The 18,826-nt window shown below is 41.6% G+C and overlaps 1 protein-coding gene across 1 annotated transcript in view; it reads right to left on the reverse strand.

Annotated features, from left to right (window-relative positions):
* LOC110967114 (dihydropyridine-sensitive L-type skeletal muscle calcium channel subunit alpha-1-like) overlaps positions 1 to 14,811 on the reverse strand; it is a 116,767-nt gene extending 101,956 nt beyond the window's left edge. Inside the window, exons 1-5 of the mRNA XM_051947992.1 lie at positions 14,624 to 14,811; positions 14,370 to 14,475; positions 7,907 to 8,046; positions 6,888 to 7,030; positions 6,449 to 6,601 (exon numbers count right to left, since the gene is read on the reverse strand). Coding sequence (XP_051803952.1) covers positions 6,449 to 6,601; positions 6,888 to 7,030; positions 7,907 to 8,046; positions 14,370 to 14,475; positions 14,624 to 14,811 — 730 coding nt within the window. The remainder of the gene's footprint in view (positions 1 to 6,448; positions 6,602 to 6,887; positions 7,031 to 7,906; positions 8,047 to 14,369; positions 14,476 to 14,623) is intronic.
* Positions 14,812 to 18,826: the final 4,015 nt, after the last annotated feature.

The following is an 18,826-nucleotide window of genomic DNA, read 5'->3' on the forward strand; positions in this document are numbered from 1 at the left end:
GAAATGGCTTTCTTCTTGCCACTCTTCCATAAAGGCCAGATTTGTGCAGTGTACGACTGATTGTTGTCCTATGGACAGACTCTCCCACCTCAGCTGTAGATCTCTGCAGTTCATCCAGAGTGATCATGGGCCTCTTGGCTGCATCTCTGATCAGTCTTCTCCTTGTTGGAGGTGAAAGTTTAGAGGGACGGCCGGGTCTTGGTAGATGTGCAGTGGTCTGATACTCCTTCCATTTCAATATGATTGCTTGCACAGTGCTCCTTGAGATGTTTAAAGCTTGGGAAATCTTTTTGTATCCAAATCCGGCTTTAAACTTCTCCACAACAGTATCTGGGACCTGCCTGGTGTGTTCCTTGGTCTTCATGATGCTCTCTGCACTTTAAACAGAACCCTGAGACTATCACAGAGCAGGTGCATTTATACGGAGACTTGATTACACACAGGTGGATTCTATTTATCATCATCAGTCATTTAGGACAACATTGGATCATTCAGAGATCCTCACTGAACTTCTGGAGTGAGTTTGCTGCACTGAAAGTAAAGGGGCCGAATAATATTTTACACCCCACTTTTCAGTTTTTTATTTGTTAAAAAAGTATAAAATATCCAATAAATGTCATTCCACTTCACGATTGTGTCCCAATTGTTGTTGATTCTTGACAAAAAATTTGAATTTTATATCTTTATGTTTGAAGTCTGAAATGTGGCGAAAGGTTGAAAAGTTCAAGGTGGCCGAATACTTTCACAAGGCAGCTATAAGCGCCGTTACTGCTCGCAAGTTCAAGCAGCCCAGACGGTGTGACAAGAGGTATGCAAAAACAAATGAACAAATCAAAAATGTGACACAACAAGCAAAGAAAGTGTGCACAAGATGTGGGAAACAACATAATTACAATGTATGTCCAGCTACAGGTAAATGCTGCCGCAAATGTAATAAGATGGGTCATTTTGAAGCAATGTGTAAAACAAAGAGTGTAAATGCACTTAAAGCTACAGACTGTGACAGTGATGAAGGCAGTGCACGGTTTCTAGGGACTGTCACTGATGGCAATGAATGTGATGAAGACGAATGGCATGAAGACCTACAAATTAATGGTACAAATGTTACCTGATGTAACAGTGATTCCAGAGGAAACATATTCAAAGCTACGGCAGCGTCCTCTCCTGGTAAATACAAATTCAACCTTCAACAGCCCAGGTGGGAAGCTTGTGTGCAAAGGCAAGTTTAGAATAGAATGCCTTTTATTGTCACTATACACAAGTACAATGATATTTAGAGCATCTCCATCAGTGCAAGATAAATGTAATAAAAATCACAAAAAAGGATAAGTTAAAACAGTATAAAAGAATAAAAAGTGCATGGTCAGTGTGATATTGCACATTAGAATATTCTGTATTGCACAGTAGACAGTTTTGAGGTAGTCTTGGGAGGGGGGGAGTTTGGAATGTCAGTGCATGTTTGAATTCAGAGTGGTGATGGCTTTTGGAAAGAAACTGTTTTTGAGTCTGTTTGTTTTGGTTCTGATGCACCTGTAGCGCCTTCCTGAGGGCAACAGGACAAACAGGTCGTGTAAGGCAAGGAGAGACTTATCCTTTTTGGATTTACGTAATGTCAGGCCCATTCATGACAAACCTGCTAGGACGGAAAATTACAATCAAAATGGGACTAGTACGTAGAGTAAATGGACTAGAGTCATTTGATGATGTTTTTGGTGACATTGGACTTTTAAAGTGTGATCCAGTCAAAATAGAGCTGAGGCCGGACACAGAGCCATACAGCATTGTGACACCACGGCGCATTCCATTTCCAATCCTACCTCAAGTAGAGGAGGAACTGAAGCGAATGCAATCTCTTGGCATCATAGAGGAACTGAAGGAAGCCACAGACTGGTGTGCTCCTATGGTGCCGGTGATCAAAAAGAACAAGAAACCACGGATCTGTGTCGATCATACCAGACTGAATAAAGCTGTGAAAAGAGAAAAGTTCATCCTGCCCACACTGGAGGACATTGCACCAAAACTGTCATCCCGCTTGACGAGAGCAGCAGGAAACTTACAACCTTCATTACGCCAGTGGGCCGCTTCTGTTTCCGCCAACTTCCCTTTGGTATAATGTCTGCTCCGGAAATATTTCAGCAGAAATTGAGCTCGCTCCTGAGAGATCACGCAGGAACAGTGGTGGTGATGGATGACATCTTGGTTTATGGCAAAGACATGAAAGACAATGACCAGAACCTGCAAGGTGTGATGCAGACAATAAAAACTTCAGGACTGAAACTAAACAAGGACAAATGTCAGTTCAGGAAGTCAGATATTCGCTACTTTGGACACATTATCGGGAAGGGTGGCATTAAACCAGACAATGAGAAAGTCAGAGTCATCGCGGATCTTCCCAGCCCAACAAACATTACTGAGCTGCGACAGAGAATCGGAATGATAAACTATTTGGGAAAATTCCTACCGGATCTCTCCACAGTCATGCACCCAATGAACAGTCTATTGAGGAGTGACACTGCATGGACATGGGGCGAAGCGCAAGAAGAAGCCTTCAAAAAGGTAAAAGGCATGTTCACTTCAGCTCCTGTACTAGCATATTACGACATGACAAAGCCAACTGTTGTAAGCGCAGATGCCAGCAGTTATGGCCTAGGAGGCGCACTCTACCAGTCACCTTTTGTTTGAGGACACTAACAGAGACTGAATGCAGGTACTCCCAGATAGAAAAGGAATGCCTTGCCAGTGTGTGGGCATGTGAACGCTTTGGGAGGTATCTACAAGGTATAAACAGGTTCGTGCTTGAGACCGACCACAAGCCTCTGGTTCCGCTCATTAACACCTATGACCTGGACAAAGCACCCGTTAGGTGTCAGAGGTTATTGATGTGTTTAATGAAGTTCAATGCAGAAGCTGTGCATGTACCAGGAAAACAACTCATCGTGGCTGACACCCTGTCTCGAAACCCCCTGCAGGACTGTAATGTGTCAGAAACAGAGCATGAGGTTGAAACTTATGTCCAAGCAGTGACTAAAGCCAGACCAATCACCAAAGATAGACTTAATGCAATAAGAGAGGCCACAAGCAACGACGACATTCTTCAAACAGTAATTCGTTACACAAGCAATGGCTGGCCTTCAGATTTATCTCACCTGCCACACAACTTGCTCAAGTATCACACAGCTAGAGCTCACTTATCTGAAGTTGATTATGATGACTGCATAGTTGTTCCCCTTTCTATGCAAAAGATTGTGTTGTCGCAAATACACACAGGTAATCAGGGACTTACTAAGTGCCGCAAAAGGGCAAACGTGTCAGTGTGGTGGCCAGGTGTCGGGAAAGACATCACTGAGCTAGTAAACTCATGTGACTTTTGCATCAAGAACAAACCCACTCAAAGAAAAGAGCCACTGATCACCACCCCACTGCCACTAGGAGCTTGGCAGAAGATAGCTGCAGATTTATTTGAACTGGATGGTAAACAGTATTTAGTAGCAACAGACTATTACTCGCGCTACATCGAGATTTCTCATTTACCTACCACATGCAGCAAGCAAGTCATCTCAAGTCTGAAGTGCATGTTCGCCAGATGGGGAATTCCATTCGAACTGGTGACAGATAATGGTAAACAGTTCGCTTCGGCAGAGTTTCACAAGTTCAGTGAGGAATACAGTTTTGAGCACACTACATCAAGTCCTCACTACCCTCAAGCTAATGGCGCAGCAGAGAGGAGTGTGGCTATATCAAAGAGAATTCTTCACCAACCTGATCCACAGCTCGCAATGTTGAGCTACAGAGCCACACCAATCACTGCCACAGGCCAAAGCCCTGCTCAACTGATGATTGGACGTGAAATCAGAATGACTGTATCTGTGTTGCCACAGCAGCTACGCCCAACTGTGGTTGAACGCCAGGCGGTGTGGTTACAGGACCAACACACTAAAGCTGCCTACCGCTACTTCTACAACAGGCGTCATTCGGCCAGACCCCTGTCTACATTTCAACCTAACAGAGCGTCACGGTAAAACTGGACGGCGAGAAGGGCTGGAAGACCCCAGCAAAAGCCACCGAGCCAAGGTTCTATCTCATCCAAACCAACCAAGGGACGGTTGCCCGCAGGAACAGGACGCATTTGCAGGAAGTGCCTGAGCCAGCAACTCAAAGTGCTGGACAAGAGAGCAGTAATGACTTTGACTTTGCAAATCCAAGTGACACAGATACCACTCACACTAGTGCTAGCACACCTGTTTCCTGTGTTCCAAATATTCAACCGAGTTCAGTTACCTCTCCTAAAAGAACCCTACCTGGGAGAGCTATTAAACCACCCGCCAGGTTTAAGGACTATGTTTAAGAGTAGAATGTCCTTCTCAGGCTCTTGCATTGTTATAGTACTTCATTTCATATTTTGAGTTTAAGGATAAAAGTAACCATTTGTTAAGGTTAACCAATGTTCTAAATAGAGTTTGATGAATGTTATTATACAGCTAAAAATGTAAAGCATGAAATTAAAATGTGTCGTAAATGTTTGAAATATCTATGAAAGAGAACTAAGTATAAATGTTAAACTGCTAATTGGAAATCAACTGAAGAGGGGAGATGTGATGTGATGTATATACTGTATTTCATAGTAAGCACCACTAGAGGGAGCTACTGGTTTTCATATCAATTGACACTGCTAGTTTAAGTCTACAGTTATGCTTTACGGCTGACGTAAAAACTGTTGTTGCCATGAAGTCCCAACTCCACTGTTATCTCCTGGCAAAACCTGTTAATAAAACAGTTGAAACTTCTTCCATGAATCCGTGAATTCATGACACTCCCAGCTCGAAAACTCCAATGCTCACAATTTTGTCAACTTTTTTAGAAAACACAAGGTCGATCAAAGTAAATTTTGAACTGTCTTTTAGATTGGGTCTGGTGGGCTCAGTTATGATCTGAGTTAATTTCAGTTAAAGAAACATTCCTTTAATTTATCTGATGTGTTGTTCAGCCAGTTCAAAATAAAATAACCCATAACAAGCATTTCAGAATCCTCATACATTGAAATTAAATTTGCTAGTGAGTCAATGGACTCTGAATCAGCAGATGGGGGTCTATAAATACCTATTACCACCAGAGGAGATGGCCCCAGCTGGATCTGCAGGGCAATAAATTCAAAACATTTAGGTTTGTTGACTGAATCTAAAACAGACACTGACAACCCAGATTTTGCATAGACTGCCACTCCACCTCCTCTCCAGTGCTTTTTTCAACCATGTTTCACTCAAAATTAAGACATTAGGATTGGTTTGTAGCATTAAAACACTGACATAATCTAATTTGTGAATTAGACTCCTGATGTTTAAGGTGATTAATCCTAGGGCATTTCTGCTTTTGAAGGTGTTTGGATTAAGTGGGGGTCTAGGAGAAGGAACAGGAGCAACAGTATTAGGTTGTATGGGAATCATAACCAGGTTTGAGGTCGTGACAGAAGGAGTGAGGTGGCTGGAGGTGTTTTTAAGTGTGTGATTTACTGACTTAGGTCTCTTCCTGATCAGAAATGGAATATTTATGTGGTCATAGCAGACAGTTTTCTGATGATGTTGTATATTATAAGCCAATGCCAGATGTAGCCCACAGGGGGCAGTGGTGAGTAGGACAGGACTATGAGCTGCCACGGGAGGCGGGGAGGAAGAAGTCAGGAAGGGGTGTGTGGCATAATAAGAAGCTATGCTAAGACAAATGTCCCTGTGTCTTGTACCTATGGGAACATCCATCCATCCATCCATTCTCTATACACCGCTTTATCCTCACTAGGGTCATGGGGGGTGCTGGAGTCTATCCCAGCTGACTCGGGTGAAGGCAGGGGACACCCTGGACAGGTCACCAGTCTGTCACAGGGCTACATATACAGACACACAATCACACTCACATTCACACCTACGGACAATTTAGAGTAACCAATTAACCTCAGCATATTTTTGGACTGTGGGAGGAAGCCGGAGTACCCGGAGAAAAGCCACACATGCACAGGGAGAACATGCAAACTCCATGCAGAAAGATCCCAGGCCCAGGCTGGGATTTGAACTGGGGATCTTTTTGCTGCAAGGCAAAAGTGCTAACCAGTACACCACTGTGCAGCCCTATGGGAACATATCTGGAGATATACATGTCAGATTATTATCCTGTCCAAGAAATCTGAAACAAAACTGCACATCTTCCAATACAGAGTACAAATAATCCATCCATCCATCCATCCATTCTCTATACACCGCTTTATCCTCACTAGGGTCATGGGGGGTGCTGGAGTCTATCCCAGCTGACTCGGGTGAAGGCAGGGTCTCACAAACACAGAAAGTCTAAATTTCACATCCATATGTCCCAGTCCCCCATCCATCCAGACCACTCTCCTGACCTAAGCTCTGTCAGATATGTGACATGTGGCATATAGAACCCTATCAGCTGCATACTGTACCTGTGCCTGTGTAGTAGCAGGTTTTATGCATTTTGCACTTGAAGAGCTCCAGTGCCATGATGGAGTATATGGTGACCATGAAGAAGACCAGTAAGGTGATGTGGAACAGAGGGAGCATGGACTTTAGGATGGAGTTCATCACCACTTGAAGGCCTAAGAGGAAAAACCAGATGCTCTTTGGAATTAATTAATTCCAAATTCCTTAAATAGTTGTCATTTTTCATAATATGTTTTTTCTCCAAGCAGCCAATCATTTCTCTGCTGTTAGTTACTGTAATTCCTCTAGTTGAGGATTGGCTCAAGCCTTTACCACTTTACTAATAAAAAAAAAACAAATAGTGCTGATTAAACTGATTTACAAAGATAGAATAATTGAGTGCATTTCCTACATCTTGATAAAACTCTACAGTTTAACGGTTCAAACTATCTAGTTACTTACTGGGGACTCCAGAGACCAGTCTGAGTGGTCTGAGGACTCTGAACGCCCGCAGAGCTTTCATGTCAAAGCCACCTCCTTTTTCTCCTACTGGAGCCTCCACTCCACTGATATGGTTAATGGCATCCACTACCACAGTAAACAGCCTAATGACACACAGGAGATGTTCTTTCGTGTTCAGAGAGCAAACAAAAGTCAAACATTTAAAGTTTTTTCATGAGCTGTTATACAGAACACGAAAATGATGGACTTATTTGTAGGATATTTGTAGGAGATGTACGCCTGATGAACAAGGCTGAGGTTCATTCTGTGTGGACATGTTAAGCTATGATCACACAATAAAACACTTTTCCACGACACAGCAGTTTATCGACAGCACAGAAAAATGAATTATGAACTCTGCTGCTCTTCACTGTGTTTGCTTCTTATTGATGATATTGCAGGAGAGTATTGCTAACAACAGCTCTGCTAACTCTGTGATAAACTTGTTTCTGCTTCCTGCTGGTTAAATGCTAATGGGAAGCATCATCACATGACAGACATCAACAGACTCACAGGGCATGGAACTAACTCTGTGGAAACAGCATTATATGTTTCATTGATATTCTTTGTATTTTATTTTTTGTGTGTTTTTTATTTCCTAATCATAGATGTTTTTACAATGTGTCATCGGTCAATGTCATTCTTAGCAAGGGAACATAAGAGTAACAGCCTCCTATTTCCTTTAACCTCATGTGCAAACATGTTGTACTACAAGATTCACCGTTCAACTCACTGGTTATTCCACAGTTCCTTTTGCATTTCCATTTATGTTGGATTTAAAAGAAAAATAGTTTCTAGGTTTCATCAGAAGACAAGCTTAACAAGAAGGCATGCACGGAACCCATAACAATGAAGACAAAGCATGCAAAATCCAAAGGTATAGGACCAGGGTCAAGCATGAGATCCAGGATCTTCTTGGCATGAGCTGACAGTTCTGAACAGAGTTACATAAAAAGACTTCCTTAGATTTATGAACTTACCCTACAGATACACAAACAAAGTCCAGAATGTTCCAGCAGTTTCTTAAATATGCGTCAGCATGAAAAAGAAACCCATAGGCAACAATCTTCAGGAAACACTCGATAGAGAAGATGATGAGGAAGATATATTCCAGGCTTTCCTGCAAAACATCAACAATTGATTTCTGAGTTAATATGCCTCATATATTGTTTAGTTGCTGTCTTGATAGCATCAAATTCTGGATGGCAAAAAAAAATTAATGAATTCTCAAATGAATGAAAACAAAATTGAGGTTGTTCTATTTTGTCTCATTCCTCTACTGCAGCACTTTTCCACAGCAGCCATTGTTTTCAATGAACTAAACAGATAACAGTGACTTGATCTGAATTTTAATGAACCTAAAAGAACTTCTGGTAGCGTTATTTAATGTATAGTCTTGACTTACATTTCCTACCATAGAGTGGGTACGGAAAGTATTCAGACCCCTTGAAATGTTTCACTCTGTGTCATTGCAGCCATTTGCCAAAATCAAAAAAGTTCATTTTATTTCTCATTAATGTACACTCAGCACCCCATCTTGACAGAAAAAAAACAGAAATGTAGAAATTTTTGCAAATGTATTAAAAAAGAAAAACTGAAATATCACATGGTCAGAAATATTCAGAGCCTTTGCAGCGACATTCATATTTAACTCACATGCTGTCCATTTTTTCTGATCCTCCTCCAGATGGTTCTGCTTCTTTACTGGAGTCCAGCTGTGTTTAATTAAACTGATTGGACTTGATTAGTAAAGACACACACCTGTCTATATAAGACCTTACAGCTCACAGTGCATGTCAGAGCAAATGAGAACCATGAGGTGGAAGGAACTGCCCAAGGAGCTCAGAGACAGAATTGTGGCAAGGCACAGATCTGGACAAGGTTACAAAAGAATTTCTGCAGCACTCAAGGTTCCTCAGAGCACAGTGGCCTCCATAATCCTCAAATGGAAGAAGTTTGGGACGACCACAACTCTTCCTAGACCTGGCCGTCCAGACAAACTGAGCAATGGTGGGAGAAGAGCCTTGGCGAGAGAGGTAAAGAAGAAGCCAAAGATCTCTGTGGCTGAGCTCCAGAGATGCATTTGGGAGATAGGAGGAAGTTCCACAAAGTCAACCATCACTGCAGCCCTCCACCAGTCGGAGCTTTATGGCAGAGTGGCCCGACGGAAGCCTCTCCTCAGTGCAAGACACATGAAAGCATAGAGTTTGAAAAAAAACATGAAGGACTCCCAGACTATGAGAAATAAGATTCTCTGGTCTGATGAGACCAAGATTGAACTTTTTGGTGTTAATTCTAAGCGGTATCTGTGGAGAAAAGCAGGCACTGCTCATCACCTGCCCAATACAATCCCTACAGTGAAACGTGGTGGTGGAGTATCATGTTGTGGGGGGGTGTTTTTCAGCTGCAGGGACAGGACGACTGGTTGCAATTGAAGGAAGGATGAATGCGGCCAAGTACAGAGATATCCTGGAGGAAAACCTCTTCCAGAGTGCTCAGGACCTCAGACTGGGCCGAAGGTTCACCTTTCAACAGGACAATGACCCTAAGCACACAGCTAAAATAACAAAGGAGTGGCTTCAGAACAACTCTGTGACCGTTCTTGACTGGCCCAGCCAGAGCCCTGACCTAAACCCAATGGAGCATCTCTGGAGAGACCTCAGAATGTCTGTCCACCAACATTCACCATCCAACCTGACAGAACTGGAGAGGATCTGCAAGGAAGAATGGCAGAGAATCCCCAAATCCAGGTGTGAAAAACTTGTTGTGTCATTCCCAAGAAGACTCATGGCTGTACGAGCTGAAAAGGTGCTTCTACTCAATACTGAGCACAGGCTCTGAATACTTCTGACCATGTGATATTTCAGTTTTTCTTTTTTAATACATTTGCAAAAAAATTCTACATTTCTGTTTTTTTTTCTGTCAAGATGGGGTGCAGAGTGTACATTGATGAGAAATAAAATGAACTTTGGCAAATGGCTGCAATGACACAGAGAGTGAAAAATTTCAAGGAGTCTGAATACTTTCCGTACCCATTGTAAAAAACAGACATCATTCAGTATTCTAGTCGTCAGGGGTAGAGGATTAAGTCCTGTCGGCTGAGAAGTCAGATCATCATTGCTCATGTTCTTTACAGCTTCATGAGAGTTTCATGTTGCATGTCACACTAATCCTCCTCTGGCTATTCATGTCAAACTCACACACCACAGGAAGGTTTCATAGCCTCTCCGATTTCAGCAGAGGCATGCAGTGACTCTGTGTGAGTCTATTTAAATATGCCCACACTGACAATGCCCTTCAGTGGCATTAAACTAATATGCAGGTCCTACACTGGCCTTGTCCTTAGTGATAAAAGTAACTGATGACTGCATTACAAAACATAATTCTTATTTGCAGACTTGTGTCCATAACCAAGTTTAAACCTGAAAAGAATTGTCAGTTAAATTTTTCCCATGAAAGTATTTTTGGGTAGTAAAAAGTTTCATCCAGGAATTAGCTGAAGCCACTCTTCCAGTCTGGCCATTTGCCCCAAGTTCTCCAATCACCACTGTACCACTGTAACTTTCACCTTCAACATTTTTTTGCTAGTCCTTTCTCAGGCCTTGGTATTTCAGGATTCTCATGTTCTTTCTTTTTGTTGCTGTCACTTTGCTCCATGTATCTTTATTGTCTTCTTCTGCTCTTTAGTGATCATCACCATGTCTGGTTGATTAGAAACCAGCAGCTCATCAGTCTGGATCTGGAGTCAAACAGGATCAATCACTCTGTCCTTCTGTACCACCTTTGGAGGTGTCTTCCATTTTGACCCTGGGACTTTCAGCTCATACTTGGTGCAGATGTTTCTGTACACGATGCTAGCTCCTTGGTTACGGTGCTCCATGTATGCCGTGTCTGCCTGCATCTTACTGTCTGCTGTCTACTGTCTCAGGTGCCTCTTTTCACAGTCTACACCTGGTATCCTGCCTGCTGTGGTAGACCCTGGCCTCTATCGATCTTGCCCTGAATGCAGATTCTTGTGCTGAAAGGATTAGTGCCTCTCTACTGTCTGTCAGACCAGCTTTTTAAAGGAACTGGTGTGTTTTCTTGGAATCCACCACTTCTTGTACCCTCACATGCTATACAGGGGCTTGTCCTTCTATGATAATCCTTCTTCTTCCTCCACATTACCTGGTTTCTATTCACTGAGGTTCAAGTAGCAGATGATTGAATGGAGCAAATGGTTTATTCATCCTGGATATTGGCTCTGTAGCTCACTAATCCTTGACCTCCCTCCTTGTGCTTTATGTACAGTCTCAGGATGGTGGACTCCATGCAGTATGAGGAGCTTCCTTGTCTTGATATCAGTGTCTTCTATCTCTTGCTTTGGCCAGGTTGTTATACCAGCAGGGCATCTGATCGCCAGCAGGGTGTATGTGTTGAAGGCTTGTGTCTTTTTCTGTCCCTTCAGTTGACTTTTCAGGACCTGTCTCATTCTAGTTTAGGTATTTGGTTGTGGCTGACTTCCTTCGAGTCACTTCATGATTTCTGATTGCCTGTGGGATTCCATGATAAGTGTACCTGTCCTAACATCTGCTGAGTTGTCTTCTGGTAGTTCAACCCCTTCAGTGATGATCATCTTGCCTCTCTTGAATATAATATGACCACACTTGTCCAGTCTAAAGACATTCCAATGTCATTACTGTAGATCCTGGTGATCTGGATCAGTGAGTCAGTGTCTCATGCATTTTAAGGTTACAATATTCAATCTGTGGAGCAACACATGCATGGACTGGCTTTTAAGCATGACCCTAATGTTTCTAATTTCAGTCATAGTCTGCAGGTGAAAGAAGGCTGTTTGAGAGACTTGTTTTATGTGTGACTGAAAGGACATATTCTTGTCAAAAATAACATTTATTCTGAACCTGAGACCTGGTATTTCAACCAGTTGCAGAGATTTTCTCAGCAGGTTTCCAGTGACACACCAAGGGAATACTGAGGAAAACTCAACTTTTTAATGCAAAGCTTTATCAGAACATGTAACATTAACATTAAGTGCAAGAGAAATGTCTTTTTTAATTTGGATAATTTGATTATTTATCAAAGTTCCAAAACTTTATTTTAGCATATTTTATGAGACTGATATTCTGAACTGATGAGCTTCATCTAAATATCTCGGTTGTATTTACACAGTGTCATTTAAAACCTGATACATTTTCATTAAATGTGCCTCCTGTGATATTTTGGCTTCTTTACAATGTTTCACTTAATGCATGATTCCATTTTGATTGAACTCTGATGTTTCTTTATTTTGATATTTTCAGCATTGTTCTACACAGCAGAAAATACTAAAAGAAGAAAGAAAAGAAAGCTTTTAAAAAAGGAACATTGGCCTTGTTTGACTGGTACTGTATGAGGAGAATTTTAGACTTTGAGACCGTCTTCAGATTTTACTGTAGAAAAGCAAAATCTTTTTGAGCTCACCAAACATCTGAGTTCACCTGTGACCAGGATTTGAGACATCATAAGTAGCTTGGAAGCGTTGCACATCCAGTGAGGTTGGTTTTTCCGAGAGTGATGTGTGAAATAGATTGATACTTTGATAAACAGATTATGGATTAAACAGATTAGACATACAGTTCCCCCCAAAAGTATTGGATCAGTGAGGCCCATTCCTTAATTTTTGCTGTCGACTAAGAACATTTGACTTTGACATTAAATGATGAATATTCGACCAGAGATGAACATTTCAGCTTTTTTTAACCCAGGTATCTACATCTGGATCTGATACACAGCCTGAAGATAGCACCTTTTGTTTGAACCCACCCATTTTTTCATGTGGCCAACAGTATGCGAACATGTCACTGACAGGTGGGTTCTGTTGTCCTGGTGTGTCCTATTACATCGATTATTCAAACAATAAATAGCGCTCAATGTCTGCATTCAGCTTCAGATTTGGGTTTTGCCTGTGCAGACTGCATCTATAGTTAGAGGTGTAACCAACATAAAAACCAGAGCGCTGTCTATGGGTGAAAAACAAGCGTAAAGCTGAGAGAAGATGGAGACTCAATCAAAGCCACTGAAAAAGCATTGGCCATAATCAGTACAACCATTCAGAATGTCCTAAAGAAGGAAGAAACCACCGGTGGACTCAGTATCAGATGTTGAACGGGTAGACCAAGAAAAACAGCAGCAGTTGACGACAGAAACATGGTGAGAGCTGGAAAGAAAGACCCTAAAACAACTGCTAGTGATCAGTAACAACCTCCACAGGGCAGGACTGAAGGTACCACTATCTACTGTTGGCAGAAGACTTCATGAAGTACAGAGGCTACACCAGAAGATCAAATCGCTCATTAGCAAGAAGAACAGGAAGGACAGGCTGGAATTTACCAAAATGTACAGAGATGAGTCTCACAAATCCTGGGACAAAATTTTATGGATTGATGAGACAAAGATGAACCTTTACCAAAGAGATGGAAAGGCTAAGGTTTGGAGAAAAAGAAGATCTTGTCATAATCCAAACATACAAGCTCATCTGTGAAACACAGTGGAGGTAAAGTCATGGCTTGGGCTGCATGGCTTCTTCTAGGACGGGATCTTGAATCTTCATTGATGATGGAACACATGATGGCAGCAGCAAAATAAACTCAGAAGTTTACAGAAACATTTGGTCTGCCAATTTAAAGAGAGATTCAACCAAACTGACGGGGAGAACCTTCATCATGCAACAAGGTAAAGACCCAAAACACACTGAAAAATCAACAGAGGAGTTCATCAGGGGCAAGAAGTGGAAGGTTTTAGACTTGTCAAGTCTATCTCCAGACTTCAACCATACAGAGCAGCATTTTAACTGCTAAAGAGGAGACTGAAGACAGTAACCCCCCAAAACAAACAACAACTAGAGAGGCTGTGGTGAAAGCCTGGAAAAACATCACAAGAAAAGAATGCTAAGGTTTGGTGATGTCAGTGGGTCACAGGCTTGATGCAGTTATTACAACTAAGTATTAAGTCTTATTCACTTTAATCTATTTTAAGTCTTTGTGTTCCAATACTTTTGCTCACCCAAACATGTGGTGTTTCCATTACAAATAATGTTATCTTTAAATTGTATAACAGATCCAGATGTAAATACCTGGAAATAAAACCTCAAATGTTAATCTCATCTCATACATTGATGTCAAACTCAAATGTTTTCAGTCTACAGCAACAATAAAGGAACTGGCCTCACTGTTCCAATACTTTTGGATGGAAATGTACTACAGTAACACCATACTTAACTAATTCTAGTGAAAGTTCTGTCACAGGAAATCAAGATATTAAAAATACAAACACAAACACATATGCTATCATAGTTAACTGAGTAGCTAGTCAGTAATGTCATCATCTGTGATAAGTTCTCACTGTGCATCTAAAGTTCAGTCAGTACTACGTCATTCATGCACAAACACAAACATGCTGACACACCAAGTTGCTGTTGGTATTGTTGCTGTCTTCCTCAGGCATTGGCAAGTACACAGCCAGGGCCACACAGTTGGCAAAGATGGCCAGCAGGATGATGATTTCAAAAGGTCTGAGAGGGATTTATAGGAAGCTTACATACTGACCATTTCAGTTCCTACTCTATCCACACCAACCAGCACCAACTATCCAATCATGTAAATACTGTCATATGTGACCCAGCCATCCTTCTGCCCAGTGGCCCTTCACTACAAGGATACTTCCACTCCACAATACTGATGCATGCCCTGCGGAAGGGATTCCGTAGAGTCAAGAAGAGAAGAGAGCGTGCAGGCCTCGGGTTTCCTCCTGTGGCCATCAGCTTCTTTAACTTCTCCTTCTGTTTTCTCTTCAGAGTTTCCTCATCCATGATGTAGGATGATAACGGAGGGCTGCTGCTGTCAGCCATTGTGGCTTCAAATGAGGGTTTGCTCCCAGTTTACTTTGAATTCGAAGTGGTAGCCCAATAGGTCTGTCCGATATTTAGTTCCAGAATCTGTTGCTTTCGTTGATTAGATGTGTTATTGAGCCCTCTCAGCTTTTCTAAATCATCTCTCCCTCTCCATCTCTCACTGATGGTTTGACTAAGCTCTCTGTCTTTCCCGGTCTCTATCTGAGGAATGGCAGCTGTCCCTGCTACTTACTGAGCAGCTGTTTGGACAACAGAATAAATATAGACAATGAGTGGCTGTCACAGCGCTCGCTTACAAAACTGGACACTGGCACAGATATAGTCTGGTGTGATTTTTGGTTGAAGTGAGTGTGTCTTAGAATGAGTATGATAAAGGTACAGGAAAAATTCATCAGAGTTTTTGGTATGCCTCTGCTTTTCCAGTTTTCATGAAGTCTGCTTGAAGATGTTCATCATTGATACCACACTAAAGCTGACTTTAATCTTAAACATGTCTTCATAATATTCATTTAAACCAATGAATGACTAATCATCATGTGTTTTATCCCTTTGTGTGGGAAGTGTTCCTGTGACTGTGAGCAGTTTTAGCCCAATCCGTAAGAGCAACACACACGTCAGAACTAAATTAGCCACTAGAGGGAGGCAGCAGACTGATCCCTGACCCCTCTGCATGTCAGCGTGTCCTATTGTACCTTCCATTTGTAAATGGCTAAATGAGAACACTGTAAAGTACTGTGAGGACCGCCAAGGTAGAAAAGTTCTTAACAGCTCCACTGTTTGGCTGATTTACTTCAAAACTACTGTTGTTCCTCTGGACCACATATTGCTTATCTGAAAGAAATTTGGTAAAATACAGAGGTTGTATGGATAAGTTATGATGCATTTTCAGTTCAATTTTATTTATATAACAATTCACAACTATACAGAAATTCACAACATGTAGGTGGAGCTCAAAATAAATGAACTGTACATAAAATTTTTAAAAAGGAAACATTTATAAATTCTACGATTATTACATACAAAGTGAAATATTTCATGTCTGTATTTGTTATACTGTTGACGATTAGGTTTAATTTTCCATTTTGAGTTTGAGTAAACTGCTATTCAAAAATTCATACATGCAGAGTATTCCTGATCTATTTTAGTGCACACAACCTCGGTTATGGAGAAGACTGCTGCCTTGAAAGTTGTCCAGAAGATGATCAGTGATGCCCTCAACAAGGAGACCCAGAAGGTCTGTTAGCTGTTAGCAGAGTGCTGCATCAGAGCATAGCAATGGAAAGCTGACTGGATGGAAAAGTGTGGCAGAAAAAGCAGTCCACTGTCTGAAGCTGCTAGAAGATCATTGGTGACCTTCAGCAGTTCTGTCTCTGGACTATGATGTATTCTAAATGCTGACTGACACTCTTCAGGCCATTTCTATGCAGAAAAACACACAACTGACTTGCAACAGCTTTTTGAAGAATTGTAGAAATAAAGGGAGGTTGGATATTGGCCTATTGCTGGCTAAAACACCTGGATCCAGAGTAGGCTTTTTAGTAGTGGTTTGATTATAGCAACCTTAAAAGCCAATGACATGTAGCGTGTGTAATGTGAATAAAGAGGCAATGATTAGATCCAATAAGAAAGTGTTTATGAAAAGAAAAATGTTCTTGAATAGTCAGCGTCTAACAGACATGCCACTGGATTAGAAGAAACAATGATCAATGTTATTGACAAGAGATTTATAACAGAGAAGCAGTCCAAATATAAATCAGATCCCAAAGACACCTCCAGGGTCGCTACACATAAGACACTGAGGATGTTTTTCTTTGACAGTCACAGTTTAATTAGAAAAGAAGCTAATGACAGCATAACTGCAGAGAAAGGAATATATACATACATATACGTGTGGTCAGGTGCTGGCTATACTTGTGGGGACCAAATGTCCCTACAACTGTAGGAAAACCGAAAAAAATGTCACTTGTGGGGACCTCATTTCAGTCCCCACAAGTTTAAATAGTGTTTTCTTGGCCATGTTGTTGTTACTGAAAAAAGTAAAAGTGCAAAAACGTTTCTTTAGGGTTAGCCATTGTTTTGGTCCGGGTTAGGGTTAGGGTTAGGGTAAGGGTTAGATATGAATGGGAGTCAATGGTAGGTCCCCACAATGATAGAAAAACATAGTGTGTGTGTGTGTGTGTGTGTGTGTGTGTGTGTGTGTGTGTGTGTGTGTGTGTCTGTGTGTGTGTGTCTATACATATGTATGTATGTATATATATATATATATATATATATATATATATATATATATATATACATACATACATACATACATACGTATGTATATGTTCTTCTGTGTTTCATTTCATTGCCTTCATTTCAAGAGGGATAACAGTGTTGATTGTCCACAATGAGGCTGCAGTCCTACCAAGAAGATTATCCACATCTGGGAATAACTGTGAGGCTGCATGTCTCCGTTGTATTGGCATATACCGGTATAACAATGAAAAAATGTCCTGAAATGTAGAAACTGCATTGTAAGCTACATATCTACTGTAATGGAACTTCTTGAGAAGTTTGTTGTAGTCCATGATTGTAAACTTAAGAAATATAGTGAGTTGGTTCACATCCATCCATCTATTCTCTATACACCGCTTTATCCTCACGAGGGTCATGGGGGGTGCTGGAGTCTATCCCAGCTGACTCGGGTGAAGGCAGGGGACACCCTGGACAGGTCACCAGTCTGTCACAGGGCTACATATACAGACACACAATCACAATCACATTCACACCTACGGACAATTTAGAGTAACCAATTAACCTCAGCATATTTTTGGACTGTGGGAGGAAGCCGGAGTACCCGGAGAAAAGCCACGCATGCACAGGGAGAACATGCAAACTCCATGCAGAAAGATCCCAGGAAAGCCGGGACACGAACCAAAGATCTTCTCATTACAAGGTGAAAGTGCTAACCACTATTCCACTGTGCAGCCCAAGTTGGTTCACATTGTAAGATAACCAGCTGAGTCCAACAAGGAACTAAATGTAGTTTTGAGGCTGTCATTGTCTTTATCTACATGGATATTAAAGCCCCTCTGAATAATTTTATCAGTTCTGAGCACTAAGTCAGCAGAACTCTGAGGATTCATTTAAATACTCAGAGTAAATATCAGCACTGTTACAGACACAAACTGACGACTATATGTGTTTGATTTCTGTCTTGAGTTTCCAATGACTCCCTATCATGGTTGTACCGATGACCACATTCAACCAGCCAGCGATGTTTTGATCTCAAGGGAATATGGAGCCAGTTTGAAGACCCAACACTGCCCACAGATGTTGAGTATTAGCTTAGTCAAGATGTAGGAGTGCATTTTTCAGATGTTTTTTTCACAGGCAGGAGTCGGTTCTTAAAATGTGCCACCTCTCTATTGACCAATAGAGCAGTTAGCTCTGCATTGGCTTGTGTGGACTTACCATCATGTTGATTGACTGGGAGGTGGACTCCTGTCTTCCTCACATTTCTCATGTGATTATCCAAACACCCCTGAACCTCAGATGCAGTCCACTTCTCAGGTGTGTTTAGATGGAATAACCTGGCAAGACTGGGATCAGGTGATTAGTGAACATCATGACTGCCTCAGTGCTTTGGTCCTCCACAGACCTACTGGCCTCTAAAGCCATTCATCACACAGTTCTGTTTCCTTCCTCTCTTTAATGACCAAAGTAGGATTTTAATTTCGTATTGGATCAAAACAAAACACACAAAGTCAGAACATGAGGGAGGAAGCCACAATAAAATGTAAACACTTTGAAACAGTTCATGTCTTTAGCCATCCAGAGTGCTCTCAGAGTGAGTGCACACACAGCTGTGAGTGGTCAGAGAGAGAGAGACGGGCGACAGCAGCCGGTGATCAGATCAGCTCTGACCTGGAATGCAGTAGGTCATAGCACCAAGTTTAGCTGGTCGCATTTTGGCTAGTGTGCATTGTGTTAAGCAGGAATCTGGACCTAGATCACTTTGAGACGATCT

Source organism: Acanthochromis polyacanthus, chromosome 5 (assembly GCF_021347895.1).
Source record: "Acanthochromis polyacanthus isolate Apoly-LR-REF ecotype Palm Island chromosome 5, KAUST_Apoly_ChrSc, whole genome shotgun sequence".
In the NCBI taxonomy this organism is placed as follows: domain Eukaryota; kingdom Metazoa; phylum Chordata; class Actinopteri; family Pomacentridae; genus Acanthochromis; species Acanthochromis polyacanthus.